Source organism: Sciurus vulgaris (genome assembly GCF_902686455.1).
Source record: "Sciurus vulgaris genome assembly, chromosome: 13".
Lineage (NCBI taxonomy): Eukaryota > Metazoa > Chordata > Mammalia > Rodentia > Sciuridae > Sciurus > Sciurus vulgaris.
Genome location: NC_136474.1, coordinates 57,588,136 through 57,612,438, shown reverse-complemented (window position 1 = coordinate 57,612,438; position 24,303 = coordinate 57,588,136). Strand labels below are relative to the sequence as shown.

The following is a 24,303-nucleotide window of genomic DNA, read 5'->3' as shown; positions in this document are numbered from 1 at the left end:
AAATGGATGAAAGGTTAAAAATATCCATTAACATTTTACAGGTTAAAATCTGCCAAAGAGAATGTTATCTATGGAAGGAAAGTATTTTTTGTGCTTGTTGTGAAGTGAAAAAAAAAAATATACACACATTTTACATTATTAAGAACCCAGATATACGTTATATTTAGGAACTAAGTTAACTATTTGTTTTTAAAATGTTTCCTTGTCATAAAACAACACATTTTATTTCACAAGATGTCTAAGTTGTAAGAGTGAAAAATAATTTTTTTTTGTCCAGGAAAAAGACTAATTTAGAATAATGGTATAGAGATTTTTAATTATGTATAAAAACCCGAAATTGTAAAGAGCTTTAAATGCTTTAATTGTAAGTTGACCTGGAATATATTTCTCATCAGCTTTCCTTTTTTGAACATGTTTCTGTTGTTTCTTTTTCTCCTCTAACACTGTAGGTATAAATTACTAAGGTATTCTAAGGAGCGTCAGTACATCGATGGGTTGAACAATTTATTATACACGCCAAAAATACTGGTTGATAGGTTGTATACAAATATATCTGTGAACCTCATGCCAGAGTTAGCTCCAATCGAAGACTATTAAAAGAAGTAGCTCTCATGGCAGGGTAGACCACAGTGCTGGATCATAAACTTGGAGTGCACTCTTAGTGGAGGTCAGCGTTTGGATGTCTCAGTGCCCTGATCTCTGAGAAGAGCCAGCAGTCCTCAATGTTTACAGTGTGGGATTATATACATCATCCTTCTTACACCCCTCCTCTCTACTTTGAGACACTTCCCATGATGAGCACTGCAGAAACCAGAGCCATTGCTTGAGATTGGAAGTTGAGAGAGCTCCCCACAAAGAGAAAGTGTTTTTTATACTGAAATCTATAATTTAATTCAAGAGAATGCTTTTATTTCCGTTTAAACATACTTTGTACATATGTGATGTAAATTAATGTGTTCAAATTGTTGAGAAATAAGATGTGTTACAGTTTTGCATGTAATTGGTTATGCTTTCATTGGACTTTTATAGACATTTTTTATTTGCATGGGGAAAAAAAAAAAAAAAACACTGTAAATCTATGTCACTAAACAAAGGTTAACCCTTGTGTGAAATGAAGGAACTGTCAATAATTGACAGTAAATTAATACAGTAAACTGTTATACTAGTTTTCAGCTTTAGATCTCCAGCCTCTCATATGGAAAAAGTCACAGCTTTTGTAGGGCTTTAAAGGGAAAGAAGAAAGGACTTAAACAGCTTTTCTTCCTGCCAGGATTACCTGTTTTTTTTTTTTTCCTTGCTTGCAATCTCATCAGATTTTGCTAAATCACAACCATATTGTTTATGCATATTGCATGAGTATTACCAAGAATATCTTAAAAGTTGTGATGTGACATGATATAAAGGACCTCTTTATGTTAAATGTCTTTCATGTACCTCTGGTGTGTCAGGGATTTTGTGCCTCAAAAAATGTTTCCAAGGTTGTTTATACACTGTATTTTTTTTTTTTTTTTTAATTCACAGTGAATAGCAGTTTTATTATTTCTAAGTTCAGAAGAGCCAAAAAAAAAAAAAAAAAATCCAGTATCTTCATTTTTAAAAAAATTAGTTTTCTTTTTAAAGAATGAGCTACGGAAAACCCAGTAGTACTTATACAAATGAATTATACTATTAGATAAGAAATTAAATGTTCTATTTTTATGAAGATAAATGCTTAGTAGATAAAAACAAATTTTAATTCTCAGACTTATAGAATTTCACTTTTGAAAAGGACCCTTTTAATGTCAGATAGTTTTATTCAAACTGGTTTTTTTTTTCATTTTCAAGAAATCAGGTGTTAATTACTAAAATTTTTTGTTTAAAGTATAATTTAAGAGTTATCTTTAAATGCATTATCAGTTATTTAAATGTGCTAATATTATAATATGACACTTCTGAAGACAGCTCTAACTACCTGTTACCAAGGATATTTATCTTAAAATTGGGCAAAGTTTTCCATGGCAAAAATCAAGCAATATTTTTACTTTGAAACTTATTAATTATGTAGGTTCTTTAAAATGTTTTAGAATATTTTCAGGAAAAAAATTGAGGGGCAGGTACTGAGGTTGAACCCAGGCATTTTTTTTACCACTGAACTACATCCCCAGTCCTTTATATTTTTAAATTTTGAGGTAGTGTCTCACCAAGTTGCTGAGGGTCTCGATAAATTGCTGAGGCTGACCTCAAACTTGGGATCCTCCTATCTCAGCCTCCAAAGTTCCCTGGATTACAGGCATGTGTCACCAGTCCTGGCTGTTTTCACAAATTTAAAACAAAAAGTTGTATACCTATAAAGTGAATCTTCAATAACAATGAGAAATGATAGAATTCTACCCATGAAAAATGTTTGAATCATATTTGCCTTGTGGGTTGTTCACCTCAAACAGAAATAAGGTTATTTATCTTGGATTGTGAGTTTAATTTTCAAGTGTCATTTTCTGTGGCAGTTTTGGTGATATAAATGATCACAATCCAAATCATGAAATAATCAAAATTCTTATACTTTGAGAAAACAGAAAGCCTAGTATGTTGGAATTTTCCCACATTGATTTCTTAGAAATACTTTCAAGATATTTATCTTTTGTTTTTTTTTTTTTTGTGGTACTCAAAATAGTGAAAATCAAACCTGAAAATTAAGATATTTGTACTTAATTTGTGTATCTGGTCATTCCACTTCCAACAAGCCAACATAGTTTTTTAATTTGATGAAATGAAAGCAGAATGATAATGATAACAAATGTTTGTTGACCACTAACAAGATAATAGGGGACAGGAGCATAAATATAATACTCAAGTATTTTAGTGGTGGGCAAAATTAACAATTTCTCAGTCTTATTAGGGAAACATTTTTCTCATTTTAATGTGACTGTCCATATCTTTTCATTTTGATGCACATCTCACTTTCTAGAGAATTCAGTACTACTACTATCTGCCTTATTTTCTTGTGACATTAATAGTGGTTTAGGAGTGGGATTTAAATACTGAATGCATACCTAAAGTTATTTTTGGCTATAAACAGTGACCTTTGTACGTTTTCCATAAGAATGAGAGAACTTTGCCCAGTTGTCTTCATTGTATGACAACGAGTTTATTTTCCTAAAGATTAACAAGTACATGGCAAATGCAAACACTTTTCTTTAGGGTATGTTTGGTAGACTTATTAATGAACATGTATTGATTGCCTACTCTATCAGTTGAAGTGCCAGGTATGCTTATTTGAAAGTATTATGTCATTTCTAAACAAGTCAAGTCAAGCAAATTTAAACCTCTCTGAGGTTATAAAGTCATCCTCTGATAACTTATCTGTCATATTTCCTATATATGTGAACATAGAGACATTAAGAGGTTCCATTGGCACTACTGGTAAAATTATATATAGTGCCTTTTACTAGAGAAGGAATCATAATTAATGGGCCTGTCACTAGAAGAAAAAAGGGCAGAGTGTACACAGTGGTAATGTTATGTCTAATTCACAGTGAAGATAGTCATTTAATTCTTTGCCAAAACTAGGGTATAACGAATATTTTTAAGTCTAAATTTAAATTTTAGTTTGTATTTTGTGAAATAGATGTTCACTAAGAAAACTTTGTGCACAATATTATGTAAGTACAAAATTTGTGTGATAAAAACTTGAACTTCTTTCCCAGCCAAAATATTGATACCCACTTTAAAACAAAATGGAAAAATAACTAATGCAATATTCTCCTTTTGGAGGTTCCCTCCAAGTGAAAGCAGATTTTATGTCATTTTATTTGGCCTTTACTCATCCTTGTTATATTCCTTTATGTACTTTTCAAATAAATAGTACTCTAGATTTATTGCCTTGGATTTGCAAGAATACCAACAAAGAGAACAAAAATGACTGTGGTATTTATCAGAAAGAGGAAGTGTACTTAAAATTATTTTATTTATTAAGATATGAAAGGCTTCTACATAAATGCACTGAAATAAATGCTATTAATTTCTTGTACTTTTTTTTTGCTTCTCATGGAAATGTTTGTACTTTTTTATCATTGTCTTTTATGAAATATAATGTTCTAAAGATTTTGTGTGATGATGTACTTATTTTCCCTCAGGAACTTTTTTTTACCCCACCCCCACCCCGGCTTAGCTGGTGATTTTTATTTGTCTTCCTGAATATCCAGTGAGTTATTGATGACAGTCTTGGTTGACTTTAGGGTTACAACGTAAGTATAAGGCAGTTATGGTTCAATATACTTAGCAATCACATCATAGCTTGTACTTCAAAAAAGACTAATATTTTTCATTAGTACAGTTGGTAATCTTTTCTGTCAAGACAAATATCTAAGAATTCACTTTGTGCACAAATTTTCTTCTCCCTGCAAAACTTCAGTAAACTAAGCTGATATGAATTATGGACAGTTCGTTTTTCAGCTCTCAGGTACTCATGAAAATCTTTAAGACAAATCTTGAAAATACCTAGAGACTAGATTTGTACTTGGGACTAGATTGTGAGATCATGACTTTTATCAACTTTTTCTATAATTAATTCTAAGTACTGTTAATTTTTATACATAGCATGATCTATAAGGATATGACCACTATATGTCACAAATAAAGCCAGTTGTTAAATTATAATCATTTAATCACTTAAATATTTAAAGTCATAAAATTCAATTAGGTTAGTCTACCCTAGATTCCTATATCATGGTAGTAATTTATTCTCTGATGGAACAGGCTAACTCAATATTATAACCATATATATATATATACACACACATACTTACATATATATTCTTTAAACACAGTATTTCAGTTTGTGAACATATTCTGGACCAAAATATTTTTTAGAGAAAGCTCTTAAGGACCGTGTACTATTCTTGATGTGAGTGACTTCAGAAAAAAATGATTTATCACTCAACTGTACTGCAATTAAAAGAAAAATATATGGTTTGAAAAATAAAACTTGAATCTTTCTTAAAACATTCGTATAACATTTTGATAGACTTGATACTCATGGCTAATTTAATCTTCCCAGTTTCATCATGAGATCCTATACTTTAGAGGATTTTTTTTTTTTGTTTTTGTGGTGCTGGGGATTGAACCCAGGGCCTTGTGTACGTGAGGAAAGTATTTTACCAACTAAGCCATATCCCCAAACCCACTTTAGAGAATCTTAAGTGGTTATCAGACACTCCTATCCTACAGGTATTTTTTATCTTGTTAATTCAAAACCGATGGAGTGGAAATATCTGAGGAACTGCCTGCCATCAAATGAGGTGCTAGTTTGTGTCCTGTGTAAACAATGTTTTTCTTTATTTCACTAATGCAGTGTTTATTGAGCAGCTTTTCTCCAGGCATATGAAGTTTCTCAGCTCTGAACATATAACTGAAGGGTATATGTTTCAGAAGGGTAGTTGAAATGTTCTTCTGCAATGGATCATAACAATTTGCAGTAAACTTTTAGGAGGACTCTGGAAGGTGGGGTCAGAATTATAAATTAAGACTTTGGAATCAGACTTAGATTCTACGTTTGAGCTCAGGGATTCCCTGACATTAGCTGTGAGAAATTAGTAAAATTTAAAGCTTTATAGTTCTGTTTCCTGCTCTCTCAATCTAGGTTGATAGGAACAACTGAAAGATCATTGAAATTATTGGACAAGGAAATTCTAATCGAATACTTAGCACAGTACTTGCCATTGAACAAAAACATGGTTCATGTTAAGTCTGTTTCTAGCTTTAGTTTAAAAAGCTTTTCTTTTGCGTAAATTGTTTTGGGTAATATTTAAAGAAGGATACTGTATTTTTGAATTCTAGGAAATTAGGTCAGTGATGATATGAAATTATGTAAATAGTAAAACTGGAAAAGGTACACAGTTAAAATTTGTCAGTAATAGTCATGAGAAGAAATGTGGCAAATATTTATCAGGATCTATTTGCTTATTTTTTAATGATATAATATTTATATTTATTTTCTGTTTATTTATTTATGTGTGGTGCTGAGAATCAAACCCAGTGCCTCACACATACCAGTAAGTGGACTGTACCATTAAGCCACAACCCTACCCTCTTTCTGTATTTTCACCTGCTAAGAAGTTTTATTGTGTGAGTTCCAAGCACATTTTGTAATCCCATTGTTGACATTTATTACCCACGTTTTTTTATTGGTGTATTATAGTTGTACATAACAAGGTGATTTGTTGTTATACATTTATACATGCATACAGTATAACAGTATAATTTAGCCAATATCACTCCCCCAAACTTCCCTTCCCTCCAAACCTTCCGCCTCTGGTCCCTTTCCCCTACTTATATTCCCTTGATTTTCATGAGGACCACCCCCACCCCAGCACACACACCTTTCTTTTCCTCTTTCTTCTCTAGCTTCTGCATATGAGATAAAACATAATGACCCTTGACCCTGAGTTTGACTTATTTTGCTTAACATAATACTCTCAAGTTCCATCTTATTTTCCTGTAAATCACATGATTTAAATTTTCTTTATGACTGAATAAAACTCCATTGTGTGTATATATATCACATTTTCTGTATCCAGTCATTTGTTAATGGACATCTGGGTTGGTTCCATAGTTTGGCTATTGTGAATTATAAGCATGGTGTGCAGGTATCACTATAGTACGATAGCTTTAATTCTTTAGGATAAGTACCAAATGTGGTATGGTGGGAGGTCATATGGTCATTAGTCTTTTGAGGAGCCTCCATACTGATTTCCTTTGTGGTTTTACTTTTTGCAGTTCCACCAACAGTGTGAAAGCAGTTCTTTTTTCTCCACATCCTCTTCAGCGTGTATTGTTTATATTCTTTTTTTAAAAAGTTTTTTATAAGATATTTATTTTTATGTGGTGCTGAGGATCGAACCCAGTGCCTCACACATGCTAGGTAAGTGCTCTACCCCTGAGCCATAACCCCAGCCCAGTTGTATTCTTGATGACTGCCATTCTGGCTGGTGTTAGATGAAATCTCTGTAGTTTTGATTTGCATTTCCCTAATTTTCTGTGATGTTGAACATTTTTCATGAATTTGTTGTGCTTTTGTATTTCTTCTTTTGAGAAATGTCTGCTTAATTCATTTGTTCATTTATTAGTTGGGTTATTTGGTTTTTTTGAGTTTTTATATATTCTAGATATTAATCCTGTGTCAGAAGAGTAGCTAGCAAAGAATTTCTCCCATTCTGTGGGTTCTTTCTTCACATCCCTAATTATATCTCTTGTTGTGCAGAAGCTTTTTAATTTTGTGTCATCCTATTTAATACTGTTTAATAACTCTTGGCATTATTTCCTGAGCTTTAGGGGTTATATTGAGAAAGTCATTGCTTGTACCTGTATGCTAGACTGCTCAACCTATGCTTTCTTTTAGGAATTGCATAGCTTCTGGTCTAATTCCTAGATCTTTGATCCATTTAGAGTTGATTTTTGTGCAGGGTAAGAAATGTGGGTCTAGTCTCATTCTCCTACTATGAATAACCAGTTTTCCCAGCACCATTTGTTTAAAAGGCTGTCATTTCTTCAGTGTATGTTGTTGGCATATTTTCACACAGATGACTGTATCTGTGTGGGTTTAATCTCTTATGTCTTTTATTCTATACCATTGGGCTACATGTCCATTTTTATGCCAGTACCATGCAGTTTTTGTTACTATAGCTCTGTAGTATAATTTGAAGTCAGGTAGTGCAATGCCTCCAGCATTGCTTCTTTTGATTAGAATTGCTTTGGCTACTCTGGGTCTTTTATTCTTCCAAATGAATTTTAGGACTGTGAATTACGTCATTGGTATTTTGATGGGGATTGCATTGAGTCTGTATATTGCTATTAGTAGTATAGCCATTTTAACAATATCAGTTCTGCCTGTTCATGAACATGGGAGGTCTTTCTCTCTTCTGAGGTCTCTTTCAATTTCTTTCTTCAGTGTTCTATATTTTCCATTGTAGAGGTCTTTCACCTCCTTGATTAGATTTATTCCTAGGTATTTAAATTTTTTTGAGGCTGTTATGAATGGAATTGTTTTCCTGATTTCTTTCTTGGCAGATTCATTGTTGGTATATAGGAAAGCTGTTGATTTTTGTATGTTGATTTTGTAACCTGCTGCTTTGCCAAATTTCTTTATTAGCTCTAGCAGCCTTTTTATGTAGTTTTTGCATCTTCTAGGTATAGAATCATATTATTTACAGATAGTGATAATTTGACTTCTTCCTTTCCTATTTTTATCCCTTTTATTTTTTTCTCTTGCCTAATTGCTGTGGCTACAGTTTCTAGCACTATATTAAATAGTAATGATGAGAGTGGACATTCTTATCCCAGATTTTTAAAGAAATGCTTTCAGTTTTTCCCCATTTACTATGATGTTGGCTTGGATTTTTTCACAGATAGCCTTTATGATGTTGAGGGTAGGTTCCTTCTATCCCTAATTTCTTAAGTGTCTTTATGATGAATAGGTGCTCACTTTCGTTAAAGGCCTTTTCTGCATCTATTGAGATGATGAAGTGATTTTTATCTTTAATTCTATTTATGTGATGAATTACATTTGTTGTTTTGCTTATGGTAAATCATTCTTGCGTCTCTGGAATAAAACTAAGTTGTGGTGTACAATCTTCTTGATATGTTGTTTAACATAATTTGCTAATATTTCAAGTATTTTTTGCACCTAAATTTATCAAGGATGTTGATCTGTAGTTTTCTTTTCTTGATATGTCTTTATCTGGTTTGGTATGAATGTGATACTGGCTTCCAGGGTCTGTGTTTTCAGAGATTTGTGGAATTAAGGACAATATGGGAAGCACTTGTTTTGGTATGTAGCACTTATGAGGCATCCAGTTACTTGGAGTTTCTCTCAGCTCTGAACCAAAGAAGTTAAATGTCCCCTGTGTGCCTGAGCATCTGCTTTCTCCTTCCTACCTTGGCTTTGGGATTTGATTTTTTTTGTCTCTCCTGAGTTTTCTTGGAATGTCCTCCACAAAGTGTTCATTTATCTCTGGTACATAATTGCCATCAAAGTAGTTTTTCCATTCTTCCCATTGTCTCTGTTGATCAGTACTCACTTTGTAACAGTGCCCAGTGGAATGATCTGTGATGATGAAAATTGTCAATATCTGTGCTGTCTAATGGAGTAGTTACTGGCCACACATGGTTCTTAAACTTTTGAAATGTGAGTAGCTGGACTGAAGAATTGGATTAGGATCTTGTCGAATTTTAACTAAATTAAAATAGTGAAATGCAGCAGGTGATTTCTTGTACTTCCAAAAGCATTACCTGCATGAACCCCCTACAAAGGAAACTTCCAAGTCCAGATTCCCAGCTCACAATTCCTATCTTCTGTCCCATATTACCACTCTATTGGTTATTCCCATCTGTTCACAAAAACAAAAACTCACTTTGTCCTTAGCTGAATCTGTCAAGATTCCCCTTCAAAACCCAGTCTGCTTCCTGTTTGCTCCTCCATTTAGTAACTCAAGAGACAAACCCCTGAGTCATCTGTTTTTCTCCTCTGTAGTCTTGACCCTACCTCACTTGTTTGTCCACCTGGCCCTTTGTTTCCTCAATAACTTCCCAGATTTTCTCATCTTTGTACCACAAGGCTTTTTCTTCTTTGAATCCATCTTCCAGATGCCACAGAAATTGACCTTTCAAAGCAGTGAGTCCCACAGCCAACAGATAAGGTCCAAGTATTTCTGGTTCTCACATCAGGCCTTAACGACATGACCTCTGCCTGCTTCTCTAGAGACTGCCACCTTCTCATTCCTAGTCCATCTCAATACCTGCCAGCTGCCCCCAGGAGCCAGTGTCATGTGCTTGCTGTTGCACACCATCTTTCATACCCTGTCCATTGTTGGGGTGTCCAGTTGAGGTCCAGGTCCTTGGTGTTCCAAACAAAGAACTGAGTAAGACACACATAAGCAACAGGCAAAGTACAGATATATTGAAGGTGAAGGTGGATGTAACACTGTAAGGTGGGCCAAGAGAAAAGAAGAAGCTCAAGGCCCTAGTGTCTGGAAATTAGTGTCTTACATGCTGAGCTGTGAGGCATTCCCTTTCCTATAAGGACCTATTGAAGATTCTACCCCATTTGCTCCTATTGGTTACTTTTAAAAACCTCATTAGACTACTGCCTTCTTTACCCCCCAATAATCATTTAAAATACTGAGCTTGTGGCAGGAGTTTTCATAGTGATAAGTCCACAAATGGTGGAAGTTGTCATGGTAATGGAATTTACCAGTAAACAGGGATATGACTCATCTTCCTGTCTTGTCCTCCAGTGACGTTTTTCTCATATCCTGCTTTTGCCATCTTGGTGTCCCTGAACTCCTACCCAACATTTCCCCAGAGAGAAGTGATCCAAAATTCTTTTTGGGTGACTGAGGGACTGGGGGGTCTCATCTTCTTATTGCTACCTCAGACTGACAGTGGACTGATATCCCTACCTATTTGGAACTCACAGATCTCTTGCCCTATCTGATCAAAATGAGATGGCAGAGTACCTGGGTCTGTTTGTAGGATCTGTTATAGCCATACTACAGTTATGAGCTGGAGTTTGAGGACTTCTCAATGAGAAGAGATAAACCCTGATAGTAGATTTAACAGGCAGGGTCCAAACAACAAAACCAGAGGAGCATCAAAAGGTGTAGTAACCAAGACATCCAGTTACACGATTTTGACCATGGTCCCCATGACTGACAATTGCTCTCAGATTCGGGAGGCGCTGTCTGTTAAATTTTTTTGTTGCAGCCATAACAACCCCAGATTGGTTTGCATAAAAGCAGCATTTCCCCTCCCTTTTCAGCAGTTGAAGTCTCCTATTTTGGAGAGTGACTGCTGCTAATGAGTCTCTGATTTTGGAGTGTGATTATGTTTTTTGCTATTTCCTCTGGGCTGTCAGAAAGATCTTCAGACAACTTCTGGAAATAGAGGGAAATGTTAGCTCCCCTACCCCTGTGCCAACTCCTGCAGCTATTACCAATTCTACTAGGAGGGGAGTTGTTGCCAAAAGCTTGGTCCTTGTGCTTGATGCCAGTACAATAAAAAGGACATGACTTTTGAGGAAAAGGAAAAAGGTTTATTGCTTTGCTAGTACAGGAGAAACAGGGGACTCCTGTCCCAAAGCCTGTGATTCTGTCCATCAACAGGAATGAGGTTTTTAACGAGTGATTCAGAGAAAATAAGATCAGGGAGGAAAAAGTCTGGGAGAAGAAGGTTGGGAAAGAGAAAAAGAACATGTAAGTTTCAAAGTCACAAGGGAGTTCGAGTCCCCAGCACTGTTAGATTGCAAAAATAACAAAGTCACAAGGGATATGGTCAAAGCATCAGAGGAAACCCCTGCTACTGGATCATAGACATGTGCCACTGCGCTTGGCCCGTGGGATAGTTTTTAAGGTATGGTTGCAAACATGACTTTCTAATGTTCCCAAGTTGATACCCAGAATCCTACACCCTCTGGATACAGAAGGACACCTGGAACTTGAGCCTCATTTGGGTTGTAGTAGGTTTCCATAGTGGCAGGTAAGATGAAGTTTTAGTAAGATTATTTTGAAAGGACTGGGAGATTTGAAGTGCCCTACAGTGTTTTTGGAAGTTGTATAAATCATCTAAGGTCATTAGCTGAAATGTATGACCACCTTCATGTTTAGGTGGGAGAGTCCTTTTGCTGGTAGCTCATAGTTGGGTATGCACAGGGATAGCAGTGTTTTCTATAGAGGTCAGGGACAGACATATCTAATAGTCTAACTTAGCCAACCCAGGATTTGATTTGTTTAGGAAATGATGGGTAAGATTTAAAGTTTTTTTTTTTTTTATAGTTGTATATGGACAGAATGTCTTTGTTTTTATTTGTTTATGTTTATGTGGTGCTGAGGATCAAACCCAGTGCCTCGCATATGCTAAACAAGCGCTCTACCCTTGAGCTACAGCCCAAGCCCCAGCTTTAAAGTTTTTAACAGGTAAATTGGATCCAAGAATCCTCCTAGATGCTGACTTGAACCAGTTACTGACCATGGGTAAGGGTTAGTTCCAGAGTCAGGGTGAGAAATGGGGAAAAGCAGAACGAGGCTTTCGGTATGACAGCAGTCCTCTGGAGTGGTAACCCCATCTTAAAGAGACAGCACAGGTCTCATGGTTGAGAATTTAGTCTTAGGAATAGCAGAATCCCAAACACAATAAACCCCCAGAGGATAATAATTATCCAAATTAGGGCCCACCTCAGCTGGGGTAGAGACCAGGACACATTCACTTATTTTTTGGTGGTTGCTTCTTGAGAAGGAATGAGGTATTCAACGGGCCCACTGGTCCGAGTTTCCTCAAGAGGGTTGTGCGATGGCCAGGGCAATACGCACTTCACCCTCAACAGACTTTAATACCTGTGGGGTAGCCAGAGTCACGCAGTAGGGACCTTTCCATCTTGGCCCCAGTTGATCCTCTGGGGATCCTTTCTTCCAGGTTTTTATTAACACCTGTTCTCTAGGTTTTTCTCAAAGGACCCATCCCTCTTTAGTAGTTGGAAGGACTTGGTTTCCTATGGTTTGAATAGCCAGTTGGAATTTGCCCAGATTGGTTAGGTATTTAATGAGCTCAGCAGTTGCTGGATCTGCCACAAGTTCTTTTGACAGAAAGGATTGCTCATAAAGCATTTCACAAGGGACCGATATGTAGCTGGGTCCTAGGTACATTTTGAATTCTCATAAGAGCAATGGTCTCCTGTATTTCAGAAGTTTCTGGACAGAGTTTAGCTAGGGCCCCTTGTAGGGTCTGTTTGATTCTTTCCTCCTTTCCTGATGACTGGGGTCTCCAAGCTGAATGTAGGTGGTATTTAATTCTTAGGACTTTGGTGAACTGGGACTGAAAGAAGATCTGTTGTCACTCTGTAAGCTTTGGGGGAGCCCAAATCTAGGAATTATTTCTTTTAATAGGGTTTTTGCTACCTCTGTGACCTTTTCTGTCCTAGTAGGGTAGGCTTCAACCCACCCAGTAAAAGTATCCACTAGGACAAGTAGATATTTAATCCCCGGCAAGCAAGCATATGGGTCAAGTCCATCTGCCAGTTTCTCCTGTGTGTGCTCTCCTGTGTTGTATAGGTTCAACCACTGGGGGAGCCTAGGCCCTGGGTTGTTATGAAAGCAAAGAGAGCAAGCCCTGCAAATGTTTTGTTTAGACCATCACCCAGGAAAAGTTGGGTAGCCATGAAGAGTGGCCCCTCACCTTAGGTTGAAAGAGTCATGTAAGGTTTCAATGGTCTCCCTTCAAGTGGACATGGGTGAATAAAGTTGTCCACCCCTTTCCCGCCATTTTCCTTTAGCGGCTCCTGCCCTGAGAGTGGCCTGTTCTTCCTCTGGAATACAGAGTGGGTGTACTTTGGAAGGAGAGCAAAAGCCATAACCAGAGTTGGACTTACTCTTATGGCTGCCTCCTTGGCTATTTGATAAGCTCTTTTGTTGCCTCAGAATGCTTTCGACACATCCTTTTGATGTCCCCAGCAGTGTTATGAAAACCAACATTTTGGGGAGAATCACAGCTTTCAAAAGCTGCAAGATTTGTTCCTTTATAGTTTTTGGTGTAACACCAAAAACTCGTACTTGGAGTTCATATATATATATATATATATATATATAGAGAGAGAGAGAGAGAGAGAGAGAGAGAGAGAGAGAGAGAGAAACACTTTATCCTATCCTTTCATTAAAGCTCTATTTAGTGCAATTAGCTCAGCCTGTTGAGCTGAGGTCCCCGGGGCAAGGAGCATCTATTATTTTTTTCTAGGCTAACTACTGCATACTGAGCCTTCCTCTGACCATTTCCAGACAAACACTACTACCATCTGTGAACCACTCCTCCTTCTCCGGGTTAGGCAGGGGTTGGTCAGGTAGGTCTGAGACTGGCATAGGTCTGGAGGGTTACTTCCTTGCATGAATGTCCAGCTGGGAGGTCAGTGGGCATTAGAGAAACTAGATTGAGTATTACATGTCCTGATATTTAACTCGAGATTATCTAAGAGAACTGCCTTATATTTGGTGAGTCTCTCCTGTCATCCATAAATGCCCCTTTTGTTTCCAAGGTGGCTTTAATCTGGGGTGGGGGGAGGACCCCAAGAGACTGTCCTAAAGTAATCTTAGTGGCCTCTGTTACCAGGAGAGCTGTGGCAATCACCCCTTGCAAACATCCTGGCCACCCCTGTGGTTACTCCATCTAGTTTCTTGGAGAAATAAGTCCCTGGCCTGGGTTGGCCCCCCAGGCCTAGGGTCAGGACTCCTATGGCTATTCCCTTTTTGCCACATTAAGTGTAAATGGCATAGTTAGGTAGGTATTCCTAGGGCCGTGACCTGGCTAAGGGACTGTGTTATTATTCCATAGACCACTTCTTTTTCTTCATTCTAGAGGCTGTGATTCTGGACCTTTTATGATTCCATAGAGGGGTTTTGTGATGAGGCAAGAGTTTGGGATCTGGATTCAACAGGAACCTACCATTCCCAAAAGGATCAGAGCTATTGCTTAGTAACTGGTGGACCCAAATCACAAATGGCCCATATCCTGTCTGGGAAGATTTTTCTGGTTCCAGGAGTTAGTATATGTCCCAAATATTGCACCTTCTGTTGGGAGAGCTAGACCATCTTTTTAGATACTTTGTACCCTCTTTCTGCCAAGAAATTGTTTGTATGGTGTTTTGTTTGGAGACCATCCCCAAGTCATCCACATATTGAAGGATCACTCCCTGCTTGAGCTTGAGAACCCTCAAGTCCCTTGCCAGGGCCTGGGCAAAGAAATGAGGGCTACCTCTGACCCCTGAGGGAGGACTAACCATGTACAGTATTATCTTTTCCTTATTAAAGGATTTTCCCATTCAAAAGCATGGAGATATTGGGATGGTGGATGCATTGAGATAAAAAAGAATCTATCCTTGAGATCCAGCACCACAAACCAAGTAGTCTCCTGGTATTTGGGAGATCAACATATAAGGATCTTCAACTAAGGGGTACACAGCCTCATTAACAAGTCTCATATCTTGTAGCCAGTATTCCATGCCAGGTTTCAGGACAGGCAAAATTGGGATACTACAGGGAAATTGGCAAGATTTAAGAAGTCCATATATTTTTTTCGCCTCTTCCTTTAAAGGATATTGTTTTTTATTTGGGTAATAGCCAGGATCCTTTAGGGTTATATGTACTGGGGGAGCATAAATAGCTTTCCCTGGGCTTCCTGCTTACCAAGTCAAAGGATTTACTTGAGAATTAATCTCCTCAGGTATAAGGTCACAAATAATCCCAAAAAATGTTTGGGTTTTGAAGAATGCACCTAGTTTTGCCATTATGTCTCATTCTAGCAGTGGGAGAGGACAGCTAGGGATTAGAAATTCATGAGTAAAATCAGATTATCAAACGGGCAAGGTATGGGAGGAGTAAAGTATCTTCTTTTGTTTCTCCCTTCAAGGCCTACCACAAAAATGGACCTGGAAAAAGCTGGAAGTATAAGTGGTCAGAGCAGAGCAAGTAGTCCCCATAGCTACAAGAAATTGGATTTGCTTACCCATGATGTCCCAGGTTACCTGAGATTCCTCAGGAGAGATGGCGAATTCACATGAGGGCTTCTGTGGCCACTTTGGGCATCCTCAATCATTCTCAATGCATTTTCTCCATCCCGGAGGGCCTGTGCCACTTGAGTCTTAACCAATCTAGTCCCTCTTTGGAATGGGGGCAGTCAGCTTCCCAGGACCAGAAGTCTTCTGAGGTGTTTTTATATCATTTGCAGGGACCCAGTGGTGGCCCTTGGCAATCTCTTGCCCAGTGCCCTGTGCTTTTGCACTTAAAGCCATCTTGAAAATCTGTGGTTCACCTACAAATATATCTGAATAGAGATCCAGTCTCTCTTTAATTCAATGTATTTTTAAAAGTTTCAAAATATTTACTAACTTAAACATAGATATTGTTTACAAAAAGCAAAGGTTTCACTACCATAGTTTTTATTAAATTAAAAAAAAAAATCAAACAAGAAGTAAATACCCTTCTCACAAGAGTGTTACATGAGACTGATTTTTTAATAAGCTTTTTAAAAATTGGTGACACTAATATTTTGATAAAAGCTTGAGAGCAGGTGATGAAAATGCCTGTTTGGCTCATGAAAGAAAAGGTGTCCATTTGCTTCTGGAATATAATTGCTGTCTAAGGTGGTTTTAAAAATGTATCGAATTTCCAATGATTCTAACATTCTTTGACATGTTTTCCCTCCTCCTAAGCTTGTCTTCACCTGTCCTTTTCTTCTGTCTTCCACCACCATCTTTGTTAGCCCCAAGAAAAATGGTGGCTATTGATTTTCCTGCAGCCTTCATAAAATACTGGGACCATTTCATTTAGGCAAAACAGAATCACTTTATTGTGTGCTTCCTCTGGACCTTGGTATAAATGTCATTTGCATGGGATGGACGTCTAGTCTTTCAGCCTGTTTAGTAACTTCTGGCCATCTGGTTCCTAAACTCTCCAATCTCAATACTTTGGGCATTTATTAAGGACCTACTGTGCTTAGTGCTGGGTGTGGCGTGTGAGTGAGATAAAGTTCTTTCCCTAAGTAGCCCACATACCAAGTAAGGGAGGTGCTTGCCAAGAGCTTCTCAACAGGGACAACCCCCTCTTGAAATGCTTTATGATCAACTTGTAAACTTGGTAGAAAAATTAATGAAAGTCTTTAACAGATGACATAAAAAGAAGGGAAATTCCCACAGAATTCCCCCAAAGACTGTGCCAGGGAGGGGCATCACCTGGGTCCTGCCAGGAAATGGAAGTTGGGAAATGTACATCTCCTACACAGCACTGTCTGTTGGGAGTTAGGGAACTGTGCTGCATCTTAGTTGTATCTATGTCAGTGTTCTGGCTGTATATTGTCATGTTGCAAGATGTTATGGGGAAGAGGACTAGGTAAAGTGTACATGAGATCCCGCTGTGTTTTTGTTTGGTTTTTCATGCTAGGGATTGAACCCAGGGCCTCACACATGTTAGGCTAGTTCTCTACCACTGAGCTGCACCCTAGCTCCCTGTATTGTTTTTTATAAATGCATGTACATCTGTAATCATCTAAAAAAGTAGTCAGTGCAAATGCTGCTATATGAAAGATGACTGACTCCACTCACTATAAGAGTTCAGATTAAAATTACTCTGAAATACCAATGCTGGTTTGTTGGATTTTGCCAAAAATTCAAATGTTTCACCAACGCTGTTGATGAGGCCATGGAGAACCAGGCACTTTCAGGCATCACTGTGAGTTGAAAAACTCACAGTTTCACATCACTGTCTCAGCAGGGGAAATGTAGCAATGTCCCTTTTAGGCTTGTGTCCTAAAGACATGTCTCTACAGAATGAAACCACATGTTTAAGGTTATTCATGGAGGTGTTATTTAGAGCAGCAAAAGATGGGATGCACTTGAATGTCTTTCCAGAGGAGACTGGTCGAATAAGTTCTGGTCACACACAGTAGAGCACTCTGCAGCTAATTAAAGGAGGAGGGGTGGATTCTATGTTCTCACGAGGTGTATTAGTTTCCAGGTTAAATCCACATGAGAACATAGAATTCCTTGGGGGGAAAAAACAAGGCTTAGACACTTTACATAAAACGCTACTTTGTGAAGGAAAGAAGGAGAAATAAAAAGAAGCATGTGTATTTTGCTGCTTTTTACAAAAGAGGAACTGGCGGGATAAACCAGAAACTAATAAAAATGATAGTCTCTTGGGGTGGATGGCAGTGGGGTTGAGGAGTAAAGATAGGAGACTCCTTCAAATATCTTTTTTTTTTAAATATTTTTTCAGTTGTCGATGGACCTTTATTTATTTGTATGTGGTGCTGAGAATCGAACCCGGTGCCTCATACATGCTGGGCAAGCACTATACCACAGAGCCACAACCCCAGCCCTCAAATATCTTTTATATGGTTGTGAATTGGAACCATGTAAATGGTTTTGCTTATCATATTAAATTTTTTTTTTTTTTTTTTGGCGGTGCTGGGGATCGAACCCAGGGATTTGGGTTTCCTGCCCTTGTCATATTAAATTTAAAAATCTAACCCAAAATTGATTTAAAACAAATTTTAGAAAGTATTTGGACAAAGCAAAGCAAAATAATAATGAGTTTGCTCTTAATGATTAATCTTAGGAAGTATAAAGAAATCTTCCATTTGATTACTGTTGTATGTGGTTTTTTTCTTCCTATTTTAATTTTGCATTTTTCTTTTCATACACAGTTTATTTGATAATTAATGTGAGAAAGATAGCATCTACCCTTTGGTGGCCCTATCAGTGGATTAGCACACCCTTCCAGAGTCCTTTCCTGGACAATCTTCCTTAACTACCTCAGAAGCGGAGTTCCACATACCTTGTAGTTCTCCTGGCCACAGTTCACTGGATAAGGGGTAGTCCCTGGCCCAGAGGGAGCACCACAGTTCACAGAAAAGCCAAGCCACTCGAACTCCTCAGGAATTTGAAGGGACAGAGACTAGAGACAGCTAATTGTCAGGGATGGGGTGTATGTCAGGGAATGATACCTGGAGCTTAGCCCAAATTTCCTTCTGTGTGATTAAATGAGCAGATAAACTGCTCTACAGAGAAAGAATGAAGAAGACTCATCCTGGAAATCAGTGTAGCCTTGGAGACAACACATCGAGTCCCTAGTGGGCACCACTGTGCTCTCAGTCTGTGTTCTGTGAGATACCTATGGATCTTTATCCCATTGTCATTCAAGTTAGCTGAACTGGATTTGTGTTTTCTTAAATGAAATGATCCTTAAATGGTGCACTTATTTATCTTTTGGAGAAGTTTTGGCCTCAGTAAAATCAATATTGATTATATCAATCAAAAAGATATGCTATTCATGACCAGGTATGTTCAAATCTACATGAAAAATAGCCATACTAGAATGAAGAGACATCTTTGAGGACAAGAATCATTTCTTTTTCATTTTTACCAGTTCCTTCTAACTAGGGTTCAATAAGTATTTAGTAAATGAAAATTTTCATTTTTTTGGTTGTTGACCTTTTAATATGGATTCAGGTTTTTGGTTTGGTTTGGTTTGGTTTTCAATTCCTTTTGTCTAGAATATAGACTCTCAAAGATACAGCTTCAGTTTCAGCTGGACTTGAGGATCTATGCATACTCTGGAACAATTCTCTAGGAATCTAGTTCATTCTGTGACTAGGAAGTCTGGGAAAGCTGATCTGGATGCTATGCAAGTTTTGGAACTGTTCAAATGAATAATACTGTAGGCTAGTGGTTTTAGTGCTGATTCACATAGAATCACTGGGGCATCTTTTACATCTACAGTAGTGCCCTCTTACCCATAGTTTCATTTTTCATAGTTTCTGGTACCCATGATCGGCCATGGTCCCAGCGTACTAAATGGAAAATTCAAGAAGTAAACAATTTATAAGCTTTTATATAAACTTTTCTAGAAACAATTTCCTGACTCTAGACTTTAATTCCAAAGAATTAAACACACACTATTGTTTAATACACACTATTGTTCTTAGTCTGAAGGGTTTTGTTACTTCTAAGAAAAATATATGGCATTACTTTAATAGTGTATTTTGGTAAGGAAATAAAAGCTGTACTAAGGCATGTTAGACTACATTGGAAGGCATAATCAAGTAATTTTTTCGATAATGATTTTTTAGTACCTACTTCTCTAAAAACCTTTTAAAAGTCATTGCCTGGGAAATGTGATTTCACTCTAGACACAGAAGCTGAAGTTCCATAATTACTAATCCCAGTGGAAGAACAAATTGAATAGGAATCTTGAAATCACAAGAATTTTAGATCGGGAAGGAAACTTTAAAGTTATCCAGTCCATTTCCTTTACTTTTTAATAGCTATCCATTAAAACAAAAGGAAATACAGATGGAAGCTTCCACCCCTCCTCTGGGTGGTGGTACAGCCTTTCAGCTCACCCTGGTCAGACTGCTCCAGCTATGGGACTGGGCCTCTGAAAACGCTGGGTGACCCTCTGACCTTCCCTGGCTTCCCTAGCTTCTTTGATTTCTTTCTTTTTTTTTTTTTTTTCTTAATCAGATTTATTTTCCTCTAATAAGACAGTTTAGCATGTCAAAGTTTTGCATTCTACAGTCTTAGAAACTTCAGTTATTAGCATCGGAAACACAAAAACATTGCAAGACCTCAAAACACAAATAAATACCAAATAAAGCCACACAAAATATACAGTAAACAAAAATATAGAACATAATACTGCTATTGGGAAATCAGACATGTTGCTAACTCCTAACAGGATTATTGCTGAGCAATAACTCACACCGTTTCTTAGAAGAGCAGAGGACACGGGCGTGATCACTGGTCACAATCACTTGGACTGTTTCTTTGATTTCTTAACTAAGCTCTTCAATCTTCTGTCCCTCAAGACGAAATATTTGAACCTTTGGCTAGGCCAAATCACTTGCCTTTCTCTGAATATTGACAATTTCCACCTCAAATCTTTGTCTCTTGGTTATTTCATCTTCTGTTCAGGAATAGCTTTTTCCTACTTATTTACCTGGTGCCTCCTACATAAACTTTCAAGAACGAGCACAATTTTGTCCCTTCTACGAGGCCGTTTGTTTCCCAGGAAGCAGAACACATTTTTCTATTATACAACTGTAGCGGTTTTTTTTCTACTGGGGATTAAACCCAGGGGCTCTTAACTAACCACTGAGTCACCATCCCCAGTTTCTTTTTTTTTTGAGATAGGGTCTCCCTAAGTTGCTCAGAACTTCCCTAAGTTGCTGAGGCTGGCTTTCTTTGAACTTGAAATCCTCCTGCCTCCGCCTTTGGAGTTGCTGGGTTTATGGGTGTGTGCCACCACACCAGGCTGCCACAGCATTTTGAATACTTAAATGGCAATGTTGATGGGTTGGCTGCCTGACCTACCTTCTTTCTACCCTTCCTTCCTTTTATCCCCTTCAGTTTGCTTGCTTTGCTTTGCTTCGCTTCTTTTCTTATCTTCCCTCCCTCCCTTCTTTCCCTCCTTCCTTCCTCCCTCCCTCCCTCCCTCTCTCCCTTCCTTCCTTCCTTCCTTCCTTCCTTCCTTCCTTCCTTCCTTCCTTCCTTCCTCCTTCCCCTCCCTTTTTTCTCCCTCCCTCCCTCCCTTCCTTCCTCTCTCTCTTTCTTTCTCTTGCTAGTAACATGTTCCTAGAAAACAGACCCTGTATCTTCATGCATCTTTACAGTTCCAGCACCTGGTCCAGAGTAGGTGCTTGATAATTATGGTGAATGAATGAAAACATACATGCTGTCATAGGCTGAATAATGCCCCCTTCCCAAAGTTCACATGTTGAATCTCAGAACCCGTGACTGTGTCACCTCCATGGTAAAGGACTTTGCAGGTGTGATTTTCAGTTTAGGGTCTTAAGATGGGAGATATTCCTGGAATACTTGGGTGACCCCAGGTAATCACAGGTTTCCTTATAACAAGGGGCAATGAGCCAAGGAGTACATGTGGCCTCTAAGAGCCAAAAAAGATAAGAAAGTGATTCCTTCTGAAGCACCCTAAAGGAATCCAACCTGACTACTGTAAGTTCTGGACTTGTGTCCTCCAGAAATATAGGAGAGTTATTTTTAGATGCTGAATTTGGCCATTTATTATAGTAGCAATAGGAAACTAATACATGTGCCCATGTGGATTAAGTTACCTACCCTATCAATATATTAGACATACTTTATAAAATTATTTATTGAACCATGTAGTTAAGACACTTAAGAACTGTTCATTTATTAAAGAAAAAAAATTAAGGCAATCCCAGGATAGAATGGTGTGTTTGTTGAAGTGGCCACACATTGTTAATAGGCAGAACTAATAAAGTTGCCGTGAAGTAGAACTTATCATATTAATGTGTTCATACGCTAATATTACTCCACTAACTATGGTTCTTGAGAGCTCAGTATGTACCATGCATTGTTGTGAGAGCTTTTGCATGTACTGTGACAACTGTCTTCAAAACAACCCTCTGGAGTAGACGCTATGATCATTCCCATTTTACAAATAAAAGGAAGAAAGCCAGATGCAGTGGCATATGCCTGCAATCCTAACCACTTAGGACACTGAGGCAGGAGGATCACAGGTTTGAGGGCAGCCTTGGCAATCAAGCAAGACCCTGTCTCAGAACAAAAAATTAGAAGGGCTGGGGATGTAGCTTAGTGGAATTGACTCTCCAGTACTGAATAAAAGGTGTGTGTGTGTGTGTGTGTGTGTGTGTGTGTAGGCGGGGAGGGACAGAGGGAAAGCAGGCTCACTTTCTGCCTTCCTGAATTGGCTCCCCACTGAGGATGACTCTCTTCCAGTCAGCCAGGTGGCATTATTCCAGGGAAGCACCACATTTTCTTTTTTTTCTGTAAAAGAAAAGTCCCAGGTGTCCCTATGATTTGGTGATTTTAGTTCCCCTGCCCATCCGTAAACATCTTAGCAAATTGGATTTCACAAACTGATTTAGACCAGCTTCTCAGCTCAACTTCTTATTCCCACTCCCCCACTCCAGGAGCTCAGGGCTAAGATCACTTCCACTGCTGGTCAGTAGGAAAAGGAGATGGAATGAATGAGTGCCAGTGAACGGAGCTGAACATTCATTAAGGAGCATGCGTGAATTTTTCTGTGTGTTTGTCCACTTTAATGGAATCCCAGGCAAAGACTCACCTCTCTGAGCAGAACTACAGCTTCCCGTGAGGGTCTGGACTCCCTGTGCAGGCCCCAAATACCCCAGCAGGGCTCTGCCCCCAGCAGGGCTGAATTCAGCCCAGGCTCCCATCTCATGCTGCTTCTTCACCAGGAGGCCTGAAACAGCAGAGGGTCTCTGCCTTTCAAGACCCTGGTCCAAAACCTCTCCTGAGGCTTTAGCTGTCAATCTTTTTGGTCCCGGGCCTACTCAGAAGCACATTTTAAATAGACTGGTTCTATTTTTGAGTATTCTAAATGTCTTCGTTCTTGAAATCAGTCCAATCTGGCATTCGGTATTTGAACTAGGTTACCCTGAGGAGCTGGTAGTTTTTTGGTGTTTCCTAACAAACTGGTCAATCACTTGTATATTGATGGGTCCTGATTCTATTTCTTGCATGTTTATGTGACAGAAAAAAAAAAATCCAAAACCAAAACAAAACACCCTGGTGGAAAGCTCAGGTGGTCTGTAAGGGCATAGATGAGAACTTTTTGCCTACCTGGAGCCAAACATTTATTCCTTCTACATATTTGAAAGGAATCCTGTTCCGTGGGCTCAAACATTTATTAATCACTGAGATGGGCATGGTGGTGCACACCTGTAATCCCAGCAGCTTGGGAGATGAGACAGGAGGATCGTGAGTTCAACCAGCCTCAGCAAAGTGAGGTGCTGAGCAACTTAGTGATACCCTGTGTCTAAATAAAGTACAAAAAAGGGACTGGGGATGTGGTTCAGTGGTCTAGTGCCCCTGAGTTCAATTCCTGGTATCCCTCCCAAATTTATTAATCACCTACTTATGTGCTAGGCACTATTTTCTAGAAATGTGTCCAATGTATTTTCCAAGTGCACCTTCCTGAGGAAGCCAGTGGTGCAGTGTACACTTGGTCATGCAAGCAGCTGCATGGGTCTCTTGCACCTTGCCTCTTACCCAGTTCCATAACCTCCAGCCTCCTGGGGAGTGACATTAGCTGCAGCAACAGTGGGTGACTGTTGAGCCCAAGGGCAGCTCCACATCTCCAGGCTTTATTTAAGAAAGCCTGCTTGTGACCTGTCTCTTTGCTAACAGTGGTTCTGGAACAGACCTTCAGCATTTGCATAGATTGCTGAAGATGAATTACCATCTGCCTTGGCTTTAAATTAACTGGGGCAATTCTAACCCAGAGAGAATGGGGAGCCAGGAAAATGGAGTTGATTTTGAACTTATTTCCATTTTGAAAGGCAGTAAGAAGAAGTAATGGGGCTAAGGGAGTGGTGTGTTCTGCGAACCATGAAGTAAAAGGAAGGACTGTAAAACTGAGGGTTTGATGAGAAATTATTCTCAAGAAGTGCTGCGTCTGCTGTCACTCTTGGTAGAAAAATGCAATTGGAGGCATAAATGCCCTACATTTCCTTGTTTGACAGGGACTATCAAAATGTTTCAGGAAGTGTTTTCATATTCATAATTTTTATTTTCAAGCGATGTCTTAATTTTCTTTTTTGTGTGTGCATACAATGTCAACTTCAAAGTTATGAGATTAAAAACAGGCCTGACTACTTCAAGTTCAAGGTGGTTAAAGTTGAACTTCATGTCTATGACTACAAATCTGTGCTTCTGCCTGTAATCACTAGCTGGTCCATTCAACCTGCTTGCCAGAAAAGAGGCCC

At 38.5% G+C, this 24,303-nt stretch overlaps 1 protein-coding gene across 4 annotated transcripts in view; it reads left to right on the top strand.

Moving 5' to 3' along the window:
- Positions 1-24,303, top strand: part of B4GALT6 (beta-1,4-galactosyltransferase 6) — a 116,983-nt gene that overhangs the window by 52,934 nt on the left and 39,746 nt on the right. For 2 of the 4 annotated variants that reach the window (XM_079108752.1, XM_079108750.1), the window contains one exon: positions 450-4,006. The exons of 1 other annotated variant lie outside the window; for it this stretch is intronic. In XM_079108752.1, coding sequence (XP_078964878.1) covers positions 450-597 — 148 coding nt within the window. In that variant the 3' untranslated portion in view covers positions 598-4,006. Of the gene's footprint in view, positions 1-449; positions 4,007-4,112; positions 4,724-24,303 lie in introns of those variants that run through there. One more of the 4 variants, XM_079108751.1, reaches the window with a different exon arrangement.